Source organism: Alexandromys fortis, unplaced genomic scaffold (assembly GCF_014885135.2).
Source record: "Alexandromys fortis isolate MF-2015 unplaced genomic scaffold, M_Fortis_MF-2015_v1.1 scaffold_306, whole genome shotgun sequence".
Taxonomy (NCBI): Eukaryota; Metazoa; Chordata; class Mammalia; order Rodentia; family Cricetidae; genus Alexandromys; species Alexandromys fortis.
In genome coordinates this window covers 109,203-128,687 of record NW_026068196.1, presented here as the reverse complement: position 1 = coordinate 128,687, position 19,485 = coordinate 109,203, and the positions used below count along the sequence as shown (strand labels likewise).

The window sequence follows — 19,485 nt, the reverse complement described above, 5'->3', positions numbered from 1 at the left end:
TTTGTTTTAAATCCTCATTCATAATTCTATAGACTCCTTTTGCTAAGTAATGGGAGAAAATGGGTCTTTTGGATTTGTTTCTTTGTTTTTCTTAAAGCTATAGAACTCTTTCAAAATAAGTTGAAGCCCTGGTTGAAAGCTAAAGTTTCAAAAGAGAAATGGAAAGCTGGGCATGTGGTGAGTGCTTGCCCCAACTCCAAGTTCATACCACCTAAACCAGGGAAGGCGGCCCACACCAGTGATCTGAGCCCTGGGGCAATAGTGGCAAAAAGGATTCAGGGTCATCTTTGGTTATGTGGTAAGTCTGAGGCCAGCCTGGGCTGTGTGAGCGCTTAGAAGAAGAGGGGGAAGGAGAGTGCACTTAGGAATAGTCTGTGGTCCACTTCAGGAGAAGTGGGGTCAGATGCTGGAATACATAGCAAGTGTGGTGTCTCCTGGGACTTGGTAAAATAATAAATTGTGTTCCCAGCAGGCAATCCTAGTGATTGTTTTGTCATCTTTTGGTTATGTTAAAGTTGGGTTTTCAGGGCTGGGGAGATAGCTCAGTCCATCAAGACCTAAGTTTGAATACCAGAACTCAAGCAAAGGAAGGCTGGGTTGGGGAGGTATGAACAGGAAGATTCCTACGATTTATTGGTTAGTTCCAGCCAAGACAGAGAGCCATTGTCAAAAAAGGTGGACAGCTTCTGAGGAATGATGCCCATGGTGGCCCCCTGGCATCAGCAAGCACAAATTAGTGTGTACACATATCCAAATGCAGATGTTGGTAGAGGTCCAAAGTTTAGAAAGTAGAACTGCCACCCTTTAGCTTTGCATAGAACTTAATCTTGGTTTTTACTTTGTCGTATTTAAATGGAGAGGTGGCTCATAGGTTAAGAGCATTTGTTCTTTCAGAGAACCTATGCAGGCAGCTCATAAGTCCCCTGGATACCTCTTCTGTATGCATACACAAATATACAAAAATACTTTTAAATTAGAACTGCAGTCCACTAAGTTCTTATACAAAATTGGCATCTTTTTTTACTTTCTCTCAATTAAATAATTGATTTATTCATCGTATTCAGAAACTCTGGAAGAGGTTCAAAGTGCTCTGATTTTCATTTGCTTCAGTTTCAAACTCCTTGAGTCAGTATGCTTGTTCCTGCTTTGCTTGCTCTGCAGAGATGTGATGGAGGAAACAAAAACGTAAGATATAGATACATATTTATATTTAAAAAATAGCATTGGAGGGACTGGAGAGATGGCTCAGAGGTTAAGAGCATTGCCTGCTCTTCCAAAGGTCCTGAGTTCAATTCCCAGCAACCACATGGTGGCTCACAACCATCTGTAATGGGGTCTGGTGCCCTCTTCTGGCCTTCAGGCATACACACAGACAGAATATTGTATACGTAATAAATAAATTTAAAAAATAGCGTTGGAATAGTGGCTCAGAGGTTAAGAACACTTGCTGCTCTTAGGATAATTTCAGTTCCCAGAACCAACATTGACGTTCACAGCACAGTTCTAGGGGATCCAGTACTATCTGTGGCCTCTAAGGGCACTAGGCATGCATATGCACAGGCATACATTTAAGCAAAAGCATACATTTAAGGCCAGGCGGTGGTGGCACATGCCTTTAGTCCCAGCACTTGGGAGGCAGGCAAACTCTGAGTTGAGTTTGAAGCCAGCCCGGTCTACAAGAGCTAGTTTCAGGACAGGCTCCAAAGCTATAGAGAAACTCTGTCTTAAAAGGATAAAAAATAAATAAATAAATAAAAATTAAAAAAAAAAAAAGGAGCTGAGTGGTGGTGGCACGTGCCTTTAATCCCAGCACTCTCTTTTGTGTCCTGCTTCTCCAACTAGGACAGCATACTGTCAGCAATTGAGGCAAGGGCACTTTCTTGCCCAATGGATTCCTTTTGCCACAAAGAAAGTAAACTCCATATTGAGTTTCTTCAATGCCCATCATCATCTCTAAAATAGATTGGTGCTACCAGGAATGTCTCTGTGTCATAAAAAAAAAAAAAAAGAACCTATGTTACTAAAACATCTTAAATACCATATTCTGTAGATCTCTGAAGTGTTTGAAGACAACCTGTCTAAACTATATCTCTTTTGATTTTGAAAACTCACCTAATATGATTACAAGTTTAATTGTAATAGATGACTAATTACTAACCTGCATTCCCTTATTATGCTAAACAGTTGGTAATAATAACTTTCAAGAACTAGAAATTTGCCTTACATTGTTAAATGAGCTCTGTAGGTACAATATCTTGAATAAAATTAGAAATGTATGTACAGTATGTTTTAACAAAACTAATTGCTGCGGACCGACTCTCTTGGAGATCGAAGACCAAGGGAGAACAGGGGTGAAGGCTAAGGAGAACCCAGGATTCGGCAAATGACAGACAGACACAACTCTAATGAGGTTTGAATCTGCTGCAGTTTTACTAAAATTCAAGCATCACTTTTAAGAGATTACAGAAGGAAGTTGACAGACATAAAAGCTTACATAAAGAAAATGATTACAGGCAATTGATTATTCTCAGCATGTCTTCTGGTCAGGGCCAGGTAGGCAGAGCTTTTCTTTGAAATTCGTCTCACACCATTGACCAACTGCGCTTTCTCATGACCCTAAATCATATCTGCCCTCAAGGTAACCAAAGTAACCCAAACACCATTCTTCAGGATTCCACCCCCAGGGTTTGCTCCAATATTGAATGGCTGGCTTCATGTTATCAAGAATAGCCTGCCTTTTTTTTCCTATCTAAAATGCACCAGGGGTTTCTCATTCTGGCTAGCCTCTCCATAAATGGTAACTCATGCCATTCCATACATTTTCCTTCATAATTTACCCATCTTCTACCAACTCTCCTATCATGAGCTTTTTCTGTTCTAGGGTATCTGTAAATTCCCCCAGAGAGCGAGCCACAGTCTTAATCATAACATTAATGGCCTGAATCAAGGGAGGGAACTGACGCATCAGTTCCTCCGTTTTCAAGGAGCCGTTGGGAATGGTTCCTGGTTCCTTGAACAGATTAAGTTTTTATCAAGAGAAAAGTAGAACAGAAAAAAAAGATAGCAGAGCCAACGCAAGAAACCATCGCCAGGAACAAAGTGAACGAAGTCATTGAGGCTGATCAGGCACCACAACTCAAGCAGACTGCCAGGGAGCCGTGGGGGGGAGGGGGCGGGGGGGGGGCAAGTTCCAGGAAGCACGAGCCCCTCATTTTGAGAGGGCTACCACTTGAGAGGCATTTTGTCACACAGGCGAGACAGCCGTGGATGTGGCAATTAATCTTAAATTTATATCAATAAACAAAATTTGTATACAATATACAAAAGTCCAATCCAATGTAAAATATTTAAAACTAGTAGTTGCTTTTTAAAAGTAGATTCAATCTTTTTATATCATCATATCTATTCCTCCCTTTTTCCTTTTCAGAGTAGATTCAATACTCTACCCTTTTATCCTGTCATATCTGTATTTTCCCTTAAAAAAAAAAGGACTCCTGAATCTAATCTCCTTTGTTCAGCTTTTTTTCCTGACCATCACCAATAACAACTTGTAACCAATTCCCCTAAACAATGACAAATACCCATAACCCAATGAAAGACCAAAAACCACCCACCTCATCTCTTTGGAATGTGGGCTTTGTGTTCTTAAATTTACTTCCTGCTGTCTGGGGGTGACAGCATCTTTAGGGGATCTTGAAAAGAAAAATTTGGGTTAATTGTCAAGTCCTGACAGAGGTAGCTTTTTTGTTGTACAGTCTGTAATGGGAAAGTACAGAGCTTGTCTCAAGTCCTGGCTAGAGTAGTCTGTGAGGCTGGATCATCTCAAGTAGCCATCTTGAAATTGTTCTGAGCAGTTTGTATTCCAAAGCCTATCTGTAATGGTGTTTTTCAGCTTAGTGGTGTTATAATCCAGGCGGTATCGTCATTGTGAGATCCCATCACCTTTTTGGAGACTTCAGAGATGACATTAGGCCAGATTATTCCTTTTCTCAGTAATTTTTTCCAGGTAGTTCTCCCTTTTTCTTTGGATGCTTATTTGTCCAAAGATCTTTAAATTCCTCAAGATGTTTGTTTTTATTTTCCTGGGAAAACAAAAGCGAAACCCTGACCCAACCCTAACTTTAGAGAGGTTGCTAACCTAATCTTTATCAATTTTGATTTATGGTTTCTCCTGAAATTTTTGTTTTATCTTCTAAAGCTCTTCAGTCATCCAGAGCAGTATGGTTTCTTAGAACAGGCACTAGGTTCTTTAATTACTCTGGGAAGGAGTTTCCTCCACGATGACATGAAACAAATGAACCAAATTTGACATGGAAGCCTGTAAGCGGCCCCTCAAGGTGTTTCCCAACAGCAGATTATCTTGACGGTCCCTTATTCTACATTCATTAGTCCAGTGCCTGCCTTTGCCACACCTTCTGCATAATCGGGAAGAGAGGGGCATTCTGTTTGGATTATGCATAGAAAAAACATTTTTTCTAGGAGTCCCCCTATTTACATTTACGATCCCTTTTAAGGTGACCTTGTTTGCCACAATTGAAACACTTGGTATTTTGATTTTTCCTCAAACCTCTGGAAATCTCCTCTCCTATCCAGGCATCATCATGGTCATGAGATTCGATATTGATTGTATCTCAGATCCATTCCTCCAAAGGTGCTGACCTTGCCTTTAAAGGCCTACTTATCCTTTTGCATTGAGAATTAGCATTTTCAAAAGCCAGAGATTCAATTATTATTTGTCTAGCTTCTGAATTTGGTATCATCCTCTTTACTGCTGATGTCAAACTTTGTAAGAAATCAGTGAAGGTTTCTTTTGGGTCCTGTATGACCTTAGCAAATGACTCAGTTTTCTTTACTATTTCTCCAATTTTGTTCTAAGCATTCAAAACTGCTGTACAATATAAATTCAGATTGTGGTCATCATATAGGGATTGCCTTTGTACATCAGCATAATCTCCCTCTCCAAGAAGTTGATCTTGGGATATTTTCATACCTCTAGCCCTATTTTGTTGTTCAATAGCCTTAGCCTCATTTTTCCACCAGGTCCTCCATTGTAACTGAGGACCAGACTCCAAGACTGCTGTAACCAAGTCTCTTCAGTCTTGAGGGATAATTCAACTACAAGTTAACCATGAGTTTAACATCTGCTTTACAAAAGGTGAATTGCAGGCCATATGAGACTATTGCTTCCTTTAATCCCTTTAAATCTAATATTTCCACAGGAGTCCATTTAACTCTTGCATGGCCTTGGAGATATCTATCCTTTGGCAGTTGTTCCTATAAGATTGCAGGATATATTAAGGTTGGTTGTTTGAAAACCTTAGGCTGTTCTTCTCTAGCCTTATAGTACAACGCTGGAATTGGTTCTCCTTTAAATTCCTCTGTCTGTATTTGAATATCTCTATGATCTATTTTATTAAGTTTTTCTAAGGCCTGTATCTTGGCACTCAAACCAAACAACTTTTTAAGAGATAAACCAAGAAGTATCAAAACAGTAACAAGGATTACCCAAGTGATAATTAACAGTATGTCAATCCCAATTAAGCTGATTATTCCTTCATTTAATTCTTCCATTTTTAAATCATGCATTACATAATTATACAGAAACCTAGCTCTATCGTGGCATAAACCCTCTTTTAACTAGTTCCTCCCTTTAAGAATGACCAGTTTTCTCACCAGATCTGCTGCCGATGACAATGAAGATGTGAGACTGACTCCTGTTGTGCATGTTTGGCAGCAGCCCAAGAAGGGGTCCAGGGAAAAACCTAGCCCTGGGGTGGTGACTGTGGCCACGTGTAGCTACTGGCAAGTGGCTTTTTCATGAATTCATACCCCAAAAGTTGGGTCCCAGATGTAGCACAAATGCTAATTGGTCATAATAATAAAACCTATCCGGGTGAAAGCTGAAGGATCAGAGAAGCAGAAAGACCAGCCACTAGAGTTCTTACCTCTACCAATACTCAGACCAAATGGGTCATCCTGTTCTCAGATCACCGCCTCAGACTGCACTGAGCTCCTGTCTCCTCCCACCTTATATGCCTCCATCCAGCCATATCACTCCTGTCTGCACCTCACTAGTGCCAGGATTAAAGGTGTGTGATCCCAAGGGCTGGACTCACCTTTTTCTTTCAGACTGGATCATTTCATATAACCCAAGGGTGGCCTTGAACTGACAGATCAGTCTCCCTCTGTCTACTGATTGAAGGACTTGCCATTTGCATTGTGCTCTGATGCTTCCTACTTGAAGTTCAAGACATGAGCTTGGGGCTGGAGAGATGGCTCAGAGGTTAAGAGCATTGCCTGCTCTTCCAAAGGTCCTGAGTTCAATTCCCAGCAACCATATGGTGGCTCACAAACCATTTTTAATGGCATACACACAAACAGAATATTGTATACATAATAAAATATTTTTTTAAAAAAAGACGTGAGCTCTCAGTTTGCCACTTTAACTGTCACGCCTGGCCTGCTGCCTCCAACCATGGTGATCCTTTATGGCTCTGGGACCATAGACCCTTCCTTCTATAAGTTACCTTGATTGTGCTACTTTAGTACAATAGCACTTTACCCATGAGCCATCTACCCAATCCCAAAACAGTGTATTTGTTACTTGTAAACTTGGGTGTCATAATACATACCTGATATAGTGCACATTCTTGAGAAGTGTTTGTTCACTGAACTCATCAGAAATCAAAATATTTCTGAAAAAGGACAACAGCGGTGGTGACGCATGCCTTTAACCCCAGCACTTGGGAAGCAGAGGCTCCAAAACCTACAGAAACCCTGTCTCCAAAAAAAAAAAAAAAAATCTGAAAAAGGAATGGATGTGGTGAAACACAGTAACTAATTTTTCTTGTTATATCATCATGGTTATATTAATAGAAAAAGCATGGATCATCATAAAATTACTTGATTTAACTTGATTAACGACTTATCATCCTATCTCGGATTTTTGTCTGCTAACTTGGTTTTTAGTTTTTTTAAGGCAGAGTCTCATGAAAGCCAAGCTGGCCTAGAATTTATATAGCTGAGAATGACCTTAACCTCCTGATTACCCAGCCTCCAACACCCAAGTGCTGGCATTGCAGGTGTGTGCCACCACTTTCAACTCTAGTGATATAGATATATATCTTTAGAGCCAGGGACTTGCTTGATGACAGAGCACTAGCATGTCTAAGCCACTGGGATACAATTAGAGAATCGAATTCTACTCTCAGCTTTGCTACCAATTAACATTCCAGTATGTACTGGATCTGATCTGTCCAGACACTGGTTTCTTCATGAAAGTTTAGACAGATTGTTCTCTTTGTGCTCACGTGAGCACATGTGTGTGCATACATGTAAAGGCCAGAGGTTGATGTCAAGTATCTTCAGTTGCTTCTCTACCTTGATTTTGAGACGAGGTGTCTTCAGGGATCCTTCCAGTACTGCGATTACAGGCATGTAATGTACCACAGGCTTTTTATGTGGTGCTGGAAATCCAACGTAGGTCCTCATGCTTCTACAGCAAGCTCTTGACTCTTGAGAGAGAACGGGAAGCTCGTTTTGAGTATAAGGCCAGCACGGTATACATAGAGTTCCAAGCCAGCCAGAGTTGCATAATGAGATGTTTGTTTCAAAAGAAAAGGCAAGAAAGAAAGAAAGAGAGAAAGAAAGAAAGACAACGAGGGAAAAGGGAAGGAGAGAGGGAGAAGGAGGGGAAGGAAGAGAGAACAAAAAAGAAATAGAAAAAATAAGTTAAAAAAAAAAAAGTACTGGACAGATGAAGTCCAGCACAGCTCCAGACTTGGCTCAGACAGGAGGATACCGAGAATCCCCGATTCCTAGAGGGGCGGCTGCGCCCCCTCCCGTGGGGCGGGGCTCTGATGCACTTCCGGCTGCGCGGTTGCTCGGCGGCTGTGCAGGTTCCAGGCTCCGAAGCGGTTCTGAGTCACGGTGAGCCTGCGAGTCCCAGGTTAGCCTAGCGGCGGGGAAAAGGAATGTTGGCCGAAAGGTTTAGAGAGGGAGGAACGGGTTTAGCAGGCTGCGGTTCTGGTTCCAGGGATTCGCCCATAGTGGTTCTGGGAGGTTGTCTAGGGAGAAGCGCCGCGCCCAGCCGCTGTAGGCGCCGCTCTATGGTAAGCCTTTTCCACCCCCAAGGGCTTTCTCCAACAAAACCCTTTTTTTTTTTTTTTCCCCCTTCCGGAATCGCTTTCTTTGAGCTCCTTCAACTGAGCTTTATGTTATCCGACGGAAACTGCCTTCTTTCTTCTCTAGCTCTCGCCCGGAGATTTAAGCTCGGGACTAATTGTTAAGAACAAGCCCAAGGTTAGGAACGTCCTGTGAAAACCCGAATCTCATTAATCTTGGGTAATGTCCAACCCAGGCGGGGAAATAGTCCCTTTGGGCTTTGTGTTCACAGTTCAGGGAATCTGCTCAAGTTTGGACAGATTTTTAGAGGATCTTTTGTAAGCAGAGTATAGGAGAGAGAAAGTAAATTTATTTGGTGGGTGACATACTTGGAAATCTGTGTTGAAAGGAGACAATTGAAAGAACTGTGAGCAGAAAATTAACAGGCACGAAAGTTGTTCTTCAAATGCTGGAAGCCTCCTAAGGAGAAACAGAATATATTGGTTCAGGGCTATTGAAATGATGCAGATTTGGCTCAGTCTAAAGGACACTTTCTTAGCAATTAGATCCACTGTGCAGTTATGCTCCTAAAACTTACTGGCTTGCCCAGAAGCTTTTTGAAAATTGGTTTATTCGATTTGAGACCGGGTCTTGCTATATAGTGCAGACTGTCGCATAATTGGTGATCCTCCTGTCTCTGCTCTCCAGTGCTCAGTGCAGTAATTACAGGTGTGTGTCACCATGACTTCAGCTTGGCGTTCCCAAGTACAGACTGTCTTAAAGGCATTATCTGCCACTGGGTAGTAATGGCTGTTCATTTGTTGCAATCTGTGATACTTTGATTTATGGACACCTCATCTTGTGCAGAATGAATTTGAGGTTGATTAAGAGGGGTATATACATTTTGCATGTTTGGCATAAAGGAGGGAAAAATTGGGAAGTGACCAAAAGCCTGCCTTGACTAGACTATTTGCTTCTGCTGATAGACTGCAAGAGTTAAAAAGCTTCTTATTTTTATTGTATTTAGTGTGTGAGTGTGTGTGTGTGAGTGTGTGTGAGTGTGTATGAGTGTGTGTGTGTGTGTGTGAAGGATGATTTGCTTGATTCAGTGCTTCTTTTACATCATGTGGGCACTTATTACTCACCTAGCCATCTTGCCAGCCGAGTTAAACCTTTAAGATAGCTTTGGGTTTTGTTGATGGTGGTGGTGGTGGTTTTTAAAGACAGTTTTGTGTGTGTGTGTGTGTGTAGCTAACACCTAGCTGTCCTGGAACTTGCTCATAGACCAGGTTGGCTGCTAACTCAGTGATCCCCCTGCCTCTGCCTTCTCCCGAACTCTGGGATTAAAGGCTTGCACACCACAACCAGCTTTAGGTAGAGTTTTTAAAGTTTTTTTTTTTTTTTTCTGGGATGGTGTTAAATTAGACGTGTTTTCCACCCACATGCTTTTTGATTTTATGAACATTGAAGAAATTTTCAGAAACCAAGACCTGGAGGGCATCTCCAAATGGTAAGCTCAGCATAACCAAATTACTGGCTGGCTTTGGGGGAAGTGGTGGTATGTCAAGATAGTTTATTATCAGATTTTTAAAAATCTTGCCAAAAAACAAAACACCCCAGAACATGCCAGTCAGGTGGAAACTTTTCTCTCATTCCTATCCCATTCCCACCCTTTTCTTCTCCCCACCTCCCTTTTGTTTTGTTGTTGTTGTTTGTTTTTGAGAGAAGGTTTTGCTGTATATACATTTTTCACAGGCTGGCCTAATGGTTCTGAGTTCCAGGTCAGCCGAGTCTATTCATCGAGACCCTGTGTCAAAAGTACCAACAACACACACATTTGTTGTCTTCCCACCCATTGTTCAAAATCCAACAGCAGTGCCACAAAAGATGGCAAGAGAACTGAGTCTTGCAAGCCACCTTTGTCTGGCCTCAGTACATACTGTGTGTAGTAGCACGCATACACCCCACCCTGACGCGCGCACACACACACAATCGATCAATTAAAAGGGGGAAGGGAGCCAGGCGGCGGCGGCGGCGGCGGCGGTGGTGGTGGTGGTGGTGGTGGTGGTGGTGGTGGTGGTGGTGGTGGTGGCGGTGGCGCACACCTTTAATTCCAGCACTGGGGAGGCAGAGGCAGGCGGATCTCCAAGAGTTTGAGGCCAGCTACGCCTACAAAGCGAGGGCGGGGCTGGGGAAATGGCTGGGTGGCTGAGTCTGCATCTGCACTGCTCTTGCAGAAGACTCTTGGTTGTTTCCCAGCACTCACGTCAGGCAGTTCACACATGTCTGTAGTTCAGGGGCCCCCACTGTTGTCCTCCACAGGCCTGCCCTCATGCGCACACACACGACTTTAAAATAAAATCTTTTTTTTTTTAAGCTAAGGACAGTTAAATAAACACTTAGACATGGGTCTTGGGCAGTGACTTGGTCAGTACAGTGCTTTCTGTGCAAGCATGAGGACCTGAGCACCCGGGTAAAAACCCAGGGCGTCCGCTTGTCCCTAAACTCTGTACTAGAAGGGCAGAGACAGGCGGATCCCTGGGTTCGCTGGCCAGCCAGCGGGCCTTAGTGATCCAAGAGCTCCAGGCTCAGTGAAAGACCCTGTCTCAAAACAAAGAACAAGGGGAACAGTGACAGAGAAAGATGTCCTATGACCTCTAACCTACACACACACATGCACAGGAAAGTTCATCTGTGCAATAGTATGCACACACCCAAAAGAACCAATTGAATATGTTCTTTAAAAAAAAAAAAAAGGTAGGGGGCTGGAGAGATGGCTCAGTGGTTAAGAGTATTGCCTGCTCTTCCAAAGGTCCTGAGTTCAATTCCTGGTGACCACGTGGTGGCTCACAACCATCTGTAATGAGGTCTGGTGCCCTCTTCTGGCCTGCAGACATACACACAGACAGAATATTGTATACATAATAAATAAATAAATATTTTTTAAAAAGTTAGATAAAGTTCATCCTAATTAGATTTTTATTATTTTTGTTTCTTTATTTATTTGGTGCTAGTGGTAGAACCCAAAGGTTTGCTTTCACAAGACAGATACTCTACTCCTGAGCAATCTACCTAGCCCTTATACTCCGTTTTAGTTTCTCTCTTTGTTTGTTTGTTTGTTTGTTTTCGAGACAGGGTTTCTCTGTGTAACAGTCCTGGCTGTCCTGTCTTGGCACTCACTCTGTAGACCAGGCTGGCCTCAAACTCCCAGAGATCCGCCTGCCTCGGCCTACCGAGTGCTGGGATTAAAGGTGAACGCCAGCACTGTCCCCACCCCCAGCGATACTTCATTCTTTTTTAACAAGCCAGCCAATTCCAGTCTGGGACAGACAAGCTCATGCTGACAAGCAGTCATTTGATGGGTCGACTTCTTTATGTTCAGACAATATTAGGTAGTTTGCTGAAATCATAGAAACTATGATATGTATAATTGTAAACTTGTGAAACAACTTTAGGAGCAAAGATCTAATTTTAAAATTATGCCACTCTGGCCTTTGGGGGAAAATGAACATAAGACCATCAAGTGAAAGTACGCCCTGCTTTGCTGACTCCAGAATGATTCTGAACAATATTTTTTTCTAATTTGTACATATTAATTGTACAAAGTGGCAGGCTTCATTGCGATATCTACAAGCACACATTCTTAGTTACTTTTCTGTCGCTGTGAAGAGACACCATGACCAAGCCAACTCTTGTAAGAGTAAGTATTTAACTGGGGCCTGGCTTACAGTTCAGAGGTTAAGTACTTTATCATCGTGGCAGGAAGCCTGGCCACATGCAGGCAGGCACTGGAGCAGTAGCTAAGAGCTACATCCTGATCTGTATGAAACCTCAGAACCCACCCCTGGCGGCACTACTTCTTCCAACAAGGCCACACCTCGTAATCCTAATCTTTTCAGATAGTATAATCGCTGGTGACTAAGCTTTCAAATATATGAGTCTGTAGGGGCTATTCTTCAAACAAACACACTGCATACAATTGTTTTGATCATATTTAGTTCTTAGTTCTCTTTTCTTGTCCCTCTCAGTCTCCCTTTATCTCTTCCATATCCCTTTTACTTTCATGTTTGCTCCCACCCTTCAACTTCTGCATAGGAGAAGAAACAAAACATGCTCAGCTTACTTTGGTGAGTCTGGCTTAACGTGCATAACATGATAATTTCCACTTCCACCCATTTTCCTGTAAACAAAATTTCTAAACAATGCTTTTTAAATATGTGTGTGCGCGTGCGGGGGTCAGAGGACAACTTGCAGAAGTTGGTTCTCGCCTACCACAGTGTGGTTGCCAAAGGTCAAACCTGGGTGGTCAGGCCTAGCAGCAGACACTCTGATCCACAGAACCATCCCACCAGCTCTGAACAATACTTTTTATGTGGTCGTTGACTGATGGCCCCTGTGGGAAAAACCAGAAAAACATATTTTTGTTTTTTGATAACTTTATGGAAACTATGTTTTTTAGGTTTGAATTGTGACCCTTAAGAAACAGAAATTCAAAGGCACCAGGCCTGCCCCCCACGGTCCTGCTGTGTCTGGAATCTGTGATGACCAAGGTGGTGGGCATGGCCACAATTCTGGGCCCTAGGCCACCTCAGGAGCCAATGGGGCCTTCGACCCGTAAAGCAGAAGAGGATGACGAGAAGGACAAGTGCCGCCCTAGCCTAGAGACATCCCGTCAGCGCTTCAGGCAGTTTGGGTACCATGACACTCCTGGGCCCCGAGAGGCACTGAGCCAGCTTCGGGTGCTCTGCTGTGAGTGGCTGCAGCCCGAGATCCACAGCAAGGAGCAGATCCTGGAGCTGCTGGTGCTGGAGCAGTTCCTGACCATCCTGCCCCGAGAGCTCCAGGCCTGGGTGCAGCAGCACTGCCCTGAGAGCGCAGAGGAGGCCGTCACTCTCCTGGAAGACCTGGAGCAAGAGCTGGATGAGCCAGGACTGCAGGTGGGCGGGAGGCCGGCAGTTGCTAGGAGGCAGGAATGGGGCTGTCCATCTGTTGGGAGCAACTTTTCCTGGGGAGGCACCAAACACCCATCCTCTCATCCCAGATAGGGAACCCACAACAGGCCAAAGTCCAGCGTGGTGGAGTTTTATTGGGGTTGCTTACCAAAGTTTGGATGAGGGATTACTTACAGGAGCAGAAATGACTCAGAGAGAGCTGCATCACCAGAGCCCAGCATGCGTGACAGCTCACAAAGCTGGGAACCTGGAGCACCCTGCACAGCCTGCAGGCAGCTCAGCAGGTTGGAGAATGTTCTTTCCAGGCAGCTCAGCTGGTCTGAGAGTCTTCTTTGCAGCTTGGCTTTGCCGGGTCTTCTTTACATGTCTTTTCTGCTAGTCGCAGGGGGACTCTGACAGGGAGGGGCCTCGTGAATCTGGTCAGTTTCAGGGACTTCCTGAAGCTAGTTTGTGTTGTTTACCTTCCTGCAGGATGCAGAAACTGTTAGACAACACCATGCAGTATACTTATTAATCAGCTAGAAGCTTCTGGGGAGCTAGGTCATGTTTGCTCCTGTTGTCTGCTCTTACCCTGAAGTACCTTTGGGAGCTCAGTGGGGTGGCTGTCTTTCCTTTCCTTCTCTTAAAGTCCTGCATAGCTCGCTTGGGATTTTGCTCGTCTTGAGTCGTCTGCGCAGACACCATGTCTTACTGTCTCTAGGTCTCATCTCCTCAGCGGGAACAGAAGCAGGCTTGGGAGAAGATGTCAACGTCAGGAACTGCAGTGGAGTCCTTAAGCAGTACCCAGTCTCAGTCCGGGGATGCCAGCCCCAAATATGAGTTTTGGGGGCCCCTGTACATCCAAGAGACTGGTGAGGAGGAGGTTTTTACTCAGGATCCAAGAAAGCGTCAAGGTAAGGACCCTTCTCAGTGTCCAGAGAAATCTTTAACTCCAGGGGAGGGGTAACCTCTCGATTGACCTGACTAGGCGAGTCCCAAACCCAATTGCCTTGGCCAGGTTCCCGGCACTAAGGTAGGCAGCATCCTTGCAGAGAGTTGGGCAGGGCTGTTTCCAAAGGAGCGAGACTGACTGGGAGATATGGACAGGCTGAGTGAGCCAGTAGAGTGCCAAACTAGACCACAGGGGAAAGGTATTGCTGCCTGTGAGCCTGGAGGGCCAAGAAGGAAGATCTCTTCTTATAGACCCAGACAAGAGCTGAGCCTTGATAGGGAAGGAAGGAGTTAAATGCTGGGAGCCATGACTCCAGGTCCTGCCATTGGGTCAAGAGAAAATGAATAGATACCTCATTTCACACTGGTCCTGCCTTCACATCTTCTGGTGTACCAATAGCAGACTCAATTGCCGCCGACATGAGAAGTCTTTAGGCCTAAGGGTCAGTTTCCTAGGATGCAGATCAGGAAAGACTGGGTCTGGAAAAGGCCGCAGAACCTCCGTTCTGAATCTCTGCAGACTTCACAAGTCAAAGATAATTTAGGGGTTGATAGAGTGTTTACCTAGCATGCAGGAGGCCCTGGGTTCCATCCCTGCACTCAAATTCAAGGTCATCCTTGGCTACATGATGAGTTCAAAACCAATCTGGGTTTTATGAGACCTTGTCTTTTTAAAAAAAATGAATAAATAAAAAATTTAAAAAGGAAATATATTAGGATAACTAACTATTCCCTGGCTCAGATCTCCACAAATCATGGTGTATGTTACAGCTTTATTTTTCTACTGGTGGTTTTCAAAGATTAATCAGATTGATGTTGATGAAAAATATACCACATTGTTTCAAATCTTGTATTTATCATTTTTCATGGCTATGGTATGTTCATAAGCCGAGTCATGGCCCTGAGAAAATGCCTGAATTACTTACCATATCCTAGACACTTGAAATCCCCTCTTGAAAACAAAATCTTGAGCCCTGTTGAAAACTATTCTGTACCAGGTGTAATGGCGCACACTTTTAGTCCCAGTCCGCAGGTGGGATTTCTAAGTTCAAGGCCAGCCTGGTCAACATGAGTTCCAGGACAGCCAGGACTGTGTAGAGAGATCCTATCAAAAAAAAAAAAAAAAAAAAGGGAAGGAAGGAAAGAAAGAAGTATATTCTTAGTGCTGGAGAGGTGGCTCAGCAGTTAAGAGCAGTGGCTGCTCCTGCAGAAGACCTGGCTCACTTCCTGGCACCCACATCAAGTGGCTTCCAATGGCCTATGACTCTAGTTCCTAAAGTTCCAACACCCCTGTCTAGTCTCCAAGGGCACCTGCACGTATGTGATGCACATACAGACGAGCAGACACATAAATAAAAATAAATATACATCACAGAGACTGACAGGATAACTCAGCAGTTAAGATGCTTGCTCATCAAGACATTGACCTGAGTTACAGCCTGGAACCTATGTGATAGGAGAGTTTAACTGCGTAAAGATGTGCTGCATTTGTTTAACAAATACTCAAAACTACGCAAGTGCAACACATCTTTGCATAGTTACACAAATCTTCTGCAACACCTGCGTATTCAGGACAATTACAGCCCCTAGTCTTTCTGTGGGTGTGCTTTTAAGCATAAAAACCACATTCTGGGTTGACACACCTCATTTAGCAAGAATGTTAGCCAGAAGCCAGAAAACAAAGTTAGTATATTTAGGAACTTTCTCAGAACTATGGACTTTAATGGATTAGGTCTTTATTCTTGTTTCTGCAAGTCTTGCTGTCTGTCTGTGTGTTGGGTTCCAAGGCCTGAATGGTACTTTGATCATGGCGTAGGTTGTGCTAAGACCTGGGGACCTGTTGCATACCTAGTATGCTCCAGGAGAGTCTACAGAGTGAGATCCTGTCGTCTCACCAAGAAAGGAAGACCCTCCCTCTTGCAATTTAAAGTATTCCCCCACAATCCCCAGTTTCAGAATACAAGCCTCCTACCTCTGTCTGCTGCTTTCCTTCCCTTTCTGTTGTGTGCCACTCACTCCTGCCCCCTCCTCCTTGCTTTGGATTCTGAGACTCTGGCCCTTTGAAACTTGATTCATCCTGGGATAGCCAACCTCCCAACCCAAACTGCTCTTGGCAGCACCACACAGTTGGGTGCAGATACAGATAGTTGATAGGCATGAGCTCCTGGCTGACCATATCTTGGACCACTGTCAATAGATTTTGTGCCCTGTGTACATTGTCACATTTGTAAATAGAAATTAGGTGCTGGAGAGATGGCTTAGTACAGAACAGCGCTTGCTGCTGGTCCTGGGACAGACGTTAAGTTCAGCACCACATAAGGCTGCTCACAACTGCCTGTATGTAACTCCTACTTCGAGAGACCTAGTGGCCTCTTTTGGCCTCTACAGGCACCTACATACATGTGGCAGACACACAGTTACATACACATAAATAAAAATAAACCTTTTACAGTAGGATAATTGGGAGTGGAGAGATGGTTAGACAGCTAAGAGCACTTGATGCTGTTGCAGAGGACCACCCACATGGAGTTCAGTTCCCAGCACCCACATGGCAGCGTTCTGGGAACCTGGCGCTCTTTTCTGGACTCTGTGAGTACCAGGCATGCGCACAGTATACTTACATGTGTTTAAGCAAAAGGCCCATAGAAACACAATTTTTATTTATTTAGTTTTGGTTAAAAAAGGACACTGCCAGTGACGGCGCACACCTTTCCTCCCAGCACTCAGGAAGCAGAGGCAGGAGGATCTCTGTGAGTTTGAGGCCAGCCTGGTCTACAGAGTGAGTTCTAGGACAGCCAAAAAAACCCTGTCTTAGGAATTGGGGGAATACTATCCTCAAAAGTGGTATATAAATGGAGGGTGACCTTGAACTCTGGTCCTGCTTCTACTTCCTATTTGTGCTAGGATCTGAGATGTGCACCACCACACCCAGCTTCATATCCAGAGGATTCTAATCAGCATATCCTGTGATGTGCTGACTTGGGCTAATTTTTCTGTCGCTCTGTTCATGACACTCAATACAGAACTATCCTCCTGTCACTGATAAAGAAAAGGTCCATGTACACAACAGAATTCTGTTCAACTGTAGAAGCTGAAGAGTAAAATCATATGACAGCCAGAAGAAAACAATTAAAATAGGATAGGTTGAGTCCTACAGACATTCCCCTTTGCGTAGTTGCTGGTCACACAAAGTACGGCAAGAAGTGTTGCCGGAACTGGAGGTGGGCTATTTCTGTTGTTTGTGTTTGTGCGTTATTTCTGTTTGGTTGATGGACTAGTTGTTTGGTTTTGGCTTGATTGTAATTTTGTTTGTTTATTTATTTATTTTTTTTTTTTTTGTCATTTGTTTTGGTCTCTCTATGTAATCCTAGTTGGCCCAGAACTCACCATGTAGACTAGGCTGCCTCAGAAGACAGATCTGCCTGCCTCTTGTTCCCAAGTGCTAGAATTAAAGGTGTGAGCCACCACACCTGGCCCAGGTCAGGTGTGTTTTGTTTTGTTTTGTTTAAGGTTTTTTTTTATATATTATGTATAGAGTGTTCCATCTGCATGCATGCTTGCACACTAGAAGAGGGCACCAGATCTCATTACAGATGGTTGTAAGCAACCATGTGGTTGCTGGGAACTGAACTCAGGTCCTCTGGAAGAACAGGCAGTACTCTTAACCTCTGATCCAACTCTCCAGGTTTTAATGCCCAGTTGGGGAAAAGGTTTTTAGGTGCTCTTAAGAGAGAGGGGTTGGCACTATTCTCAAAGAAACTTATGTACCCGAGAAGGTGTGCTGGAGCGGAAGACTGCGCCAGTAGTACAGGACACAGTGCCTCAGCTCTGAGTGGAATTCAGCTTTACCCGCAGTACTGAAATCCGGTGTTTACCCCGGTAGAACTTGACCACCTTTCTTTTACCTGCATGGCCCAGAAACCTCCCAAGGCAGAGATCATTCACAAACCTTGGCTGTGAGTATGTTGCAGAAGCAAACGTGAAGTCACAGACGAATATTCCGGTGTGTTCTAGACTGCTTCAGAGCCTACGGGGGAGGGAGTGGGAGCACAGGTTGTCTGGATGATAAGAATTATAAAATCATCACGTAATAGATATTCGGGAGTGGGCTTCTGTGGGCACACTTGAACTCGATGTGACAATCACTCTATTTGTATCTCACACATGGCACCATCCTTCAAACCTATCTGCCTCCCTTGGGGCTCCTACTTCTCCTGTAGCAGCTGCATCCTCAGAACAGGAGCAACTGATGCATCCCTAACCCACCTGCTTTCAGGTTTGAAATCGAATCCCCAGAAGGAGGACTCAGCAGATGAGCAGAGAAGTTCTGAAGAGGAGGCTCATGCAGACGGACTCAAAGGGGACATCATTCCCGCGATTGCTACCAATAAGTATGGGTCAAGGTCAGAAAGGCAATGGGAGAGGGGAGCAAAAGCTTTTCTGCAGGATACAGGTTCCAGGAAAGGGGCAGAGCCCATGTCTGCTAAGCTTGCCCCGGGAGAGAAACGATACATATGTGCAGAGTGTGGGAAGGCCTTTAGCAATAGCTCAAACCTCACTAAACACCGCAGAACACACACTGGGGAGAAGCCTTATGTGTGCACCAAGTGTGGGAAGGCCTTCAGCCACAGCTCCAACCTTACCCTCCATTACAGAACACACTTGGTGGACCGGCCCTATGACTGTAAGTGTGGGAAAGCCTTTGGGCAGAGCTCCGACCTCCTTAAACATCAAATGATGCATACGGAAGAGGCGCCCTATCAGTGTAAAGACTGTGGGAAAGCCTTCAGTGGGAAGGGCAGCCTCATTCGACACTACCGCATCCACACCGGGGAGAAGCCCTATCAGTGTAACGAGTGTGGAAAGAGCTTTAGTCAGCACGCAGGTCTCAGTTCCCATCAGCGCCTGCACACAGGGGAAAAGCCCTATAAGTGTAAGGAGTGTGGCAAAGCCTTCAACCACAGTTCAAATTTTAATAAGCACCACAGAATCCATACTGGTGAAAAGCCCTACTGGTGTAACCACTGTGGGAAAACCTTCTGTAGCAAGTCCAATCTTTCCAAACACCAGCGAGTGCACACTGGAGAGGGAGACGTGCCGTAACTGTCCGCCTCTCTGTCATTGTCGTTGTTCTTGTGAGCATTAGAATGTGAGCGCTAGGAAGCAGCCTGTGATACAGTGTTGGGTGGTAGATTTTGCTCTAGTCCTCAAGGGGTGCCATGGAGGGAGAACTCCACAGTGACAGGGCAGGCGGGAGGTCTGCAGAGTGGAGTGAGCCCCACAGTGCTCACCTCGGCCAGCGGGGTCCCTCCTCACGCTCCAGGCCCTAGTGAAACTGTGCTGCCATTGTCTTCTGCATAGTTAAACTGATGTGTGTCCAGTAGAGTTAAGGAAGAAACACTAAAATTGTTTAACTGTTTTAACATATATCCCACAGTTGTAGTTTGTAAAGAATTGAGCCACCTTGAACAGTCTGTTTCAGAATAAATGTACAGCATCA

General features: G+C 44.4%; 1 protein-coding gene and 1 long non-coding RNA gene across 5 annotated transcripts; one reads left to right on the top strand and one right to left on the bottom strand.

The window, feature by feature from the left end:
* Positions 1 to 2,406: 2,406 nt before the first annotated feature.
* LOC126493023 (uncharacterized) lies at positions 2,407 to 7,506 on the bottom strand. Its single transcript, XR_007589741.1, has 3 exons — positions 7,381 to 7,506; positions 6,633 to 6,777; positions 2,407 to 4,082 (listed from the first exon to the last, which is right to left on the bottom strand). It is a non-coding gene; the product is annotated as an uncharacterized lncRNA (long non-coding RNA).
* Positions 7,507 to 7,810: 304 nt separating this feature from the next.
* Positions 7,811 to 19,485, top strand: Zscan21 (zinc finger and SCAN domain containing 21). 4 transcript variants are annotated; one of them, XM_050129768.1, is made up of 4 exons: positions 7,811 to 7,948; positions 12,563 to 13,040; positions 13,756 to 13,948; positions 18,262 to 19,485. In XM_050129768.1, exons 2-4 carry the CDS (start codon positions 12,645 to 12,647, stop codon positions 19,086 to 19,088), a joined length of 1,416 nt encoding a protein of 471 aa, XP_049985725.1. In that variant the 5' UTR covers positions 7,811 to 7,948; positions 12,563 to 12,644; the 3' UTR covers positions 19,089 to 19,485. The 4 variants fall into 4 exon arrangements, with proteins under 4 accessions (XP_049985725.1, XP_049985726.1, XP_049985727.1 ...); XM_050129769.1 differs by having other exon boundaries at positions 7,865 to 7,929; XM_050129770.1 differs by lacking the exon at positions 7,811 to 7,948 and adding an exon at positions 7,957 to 8,111.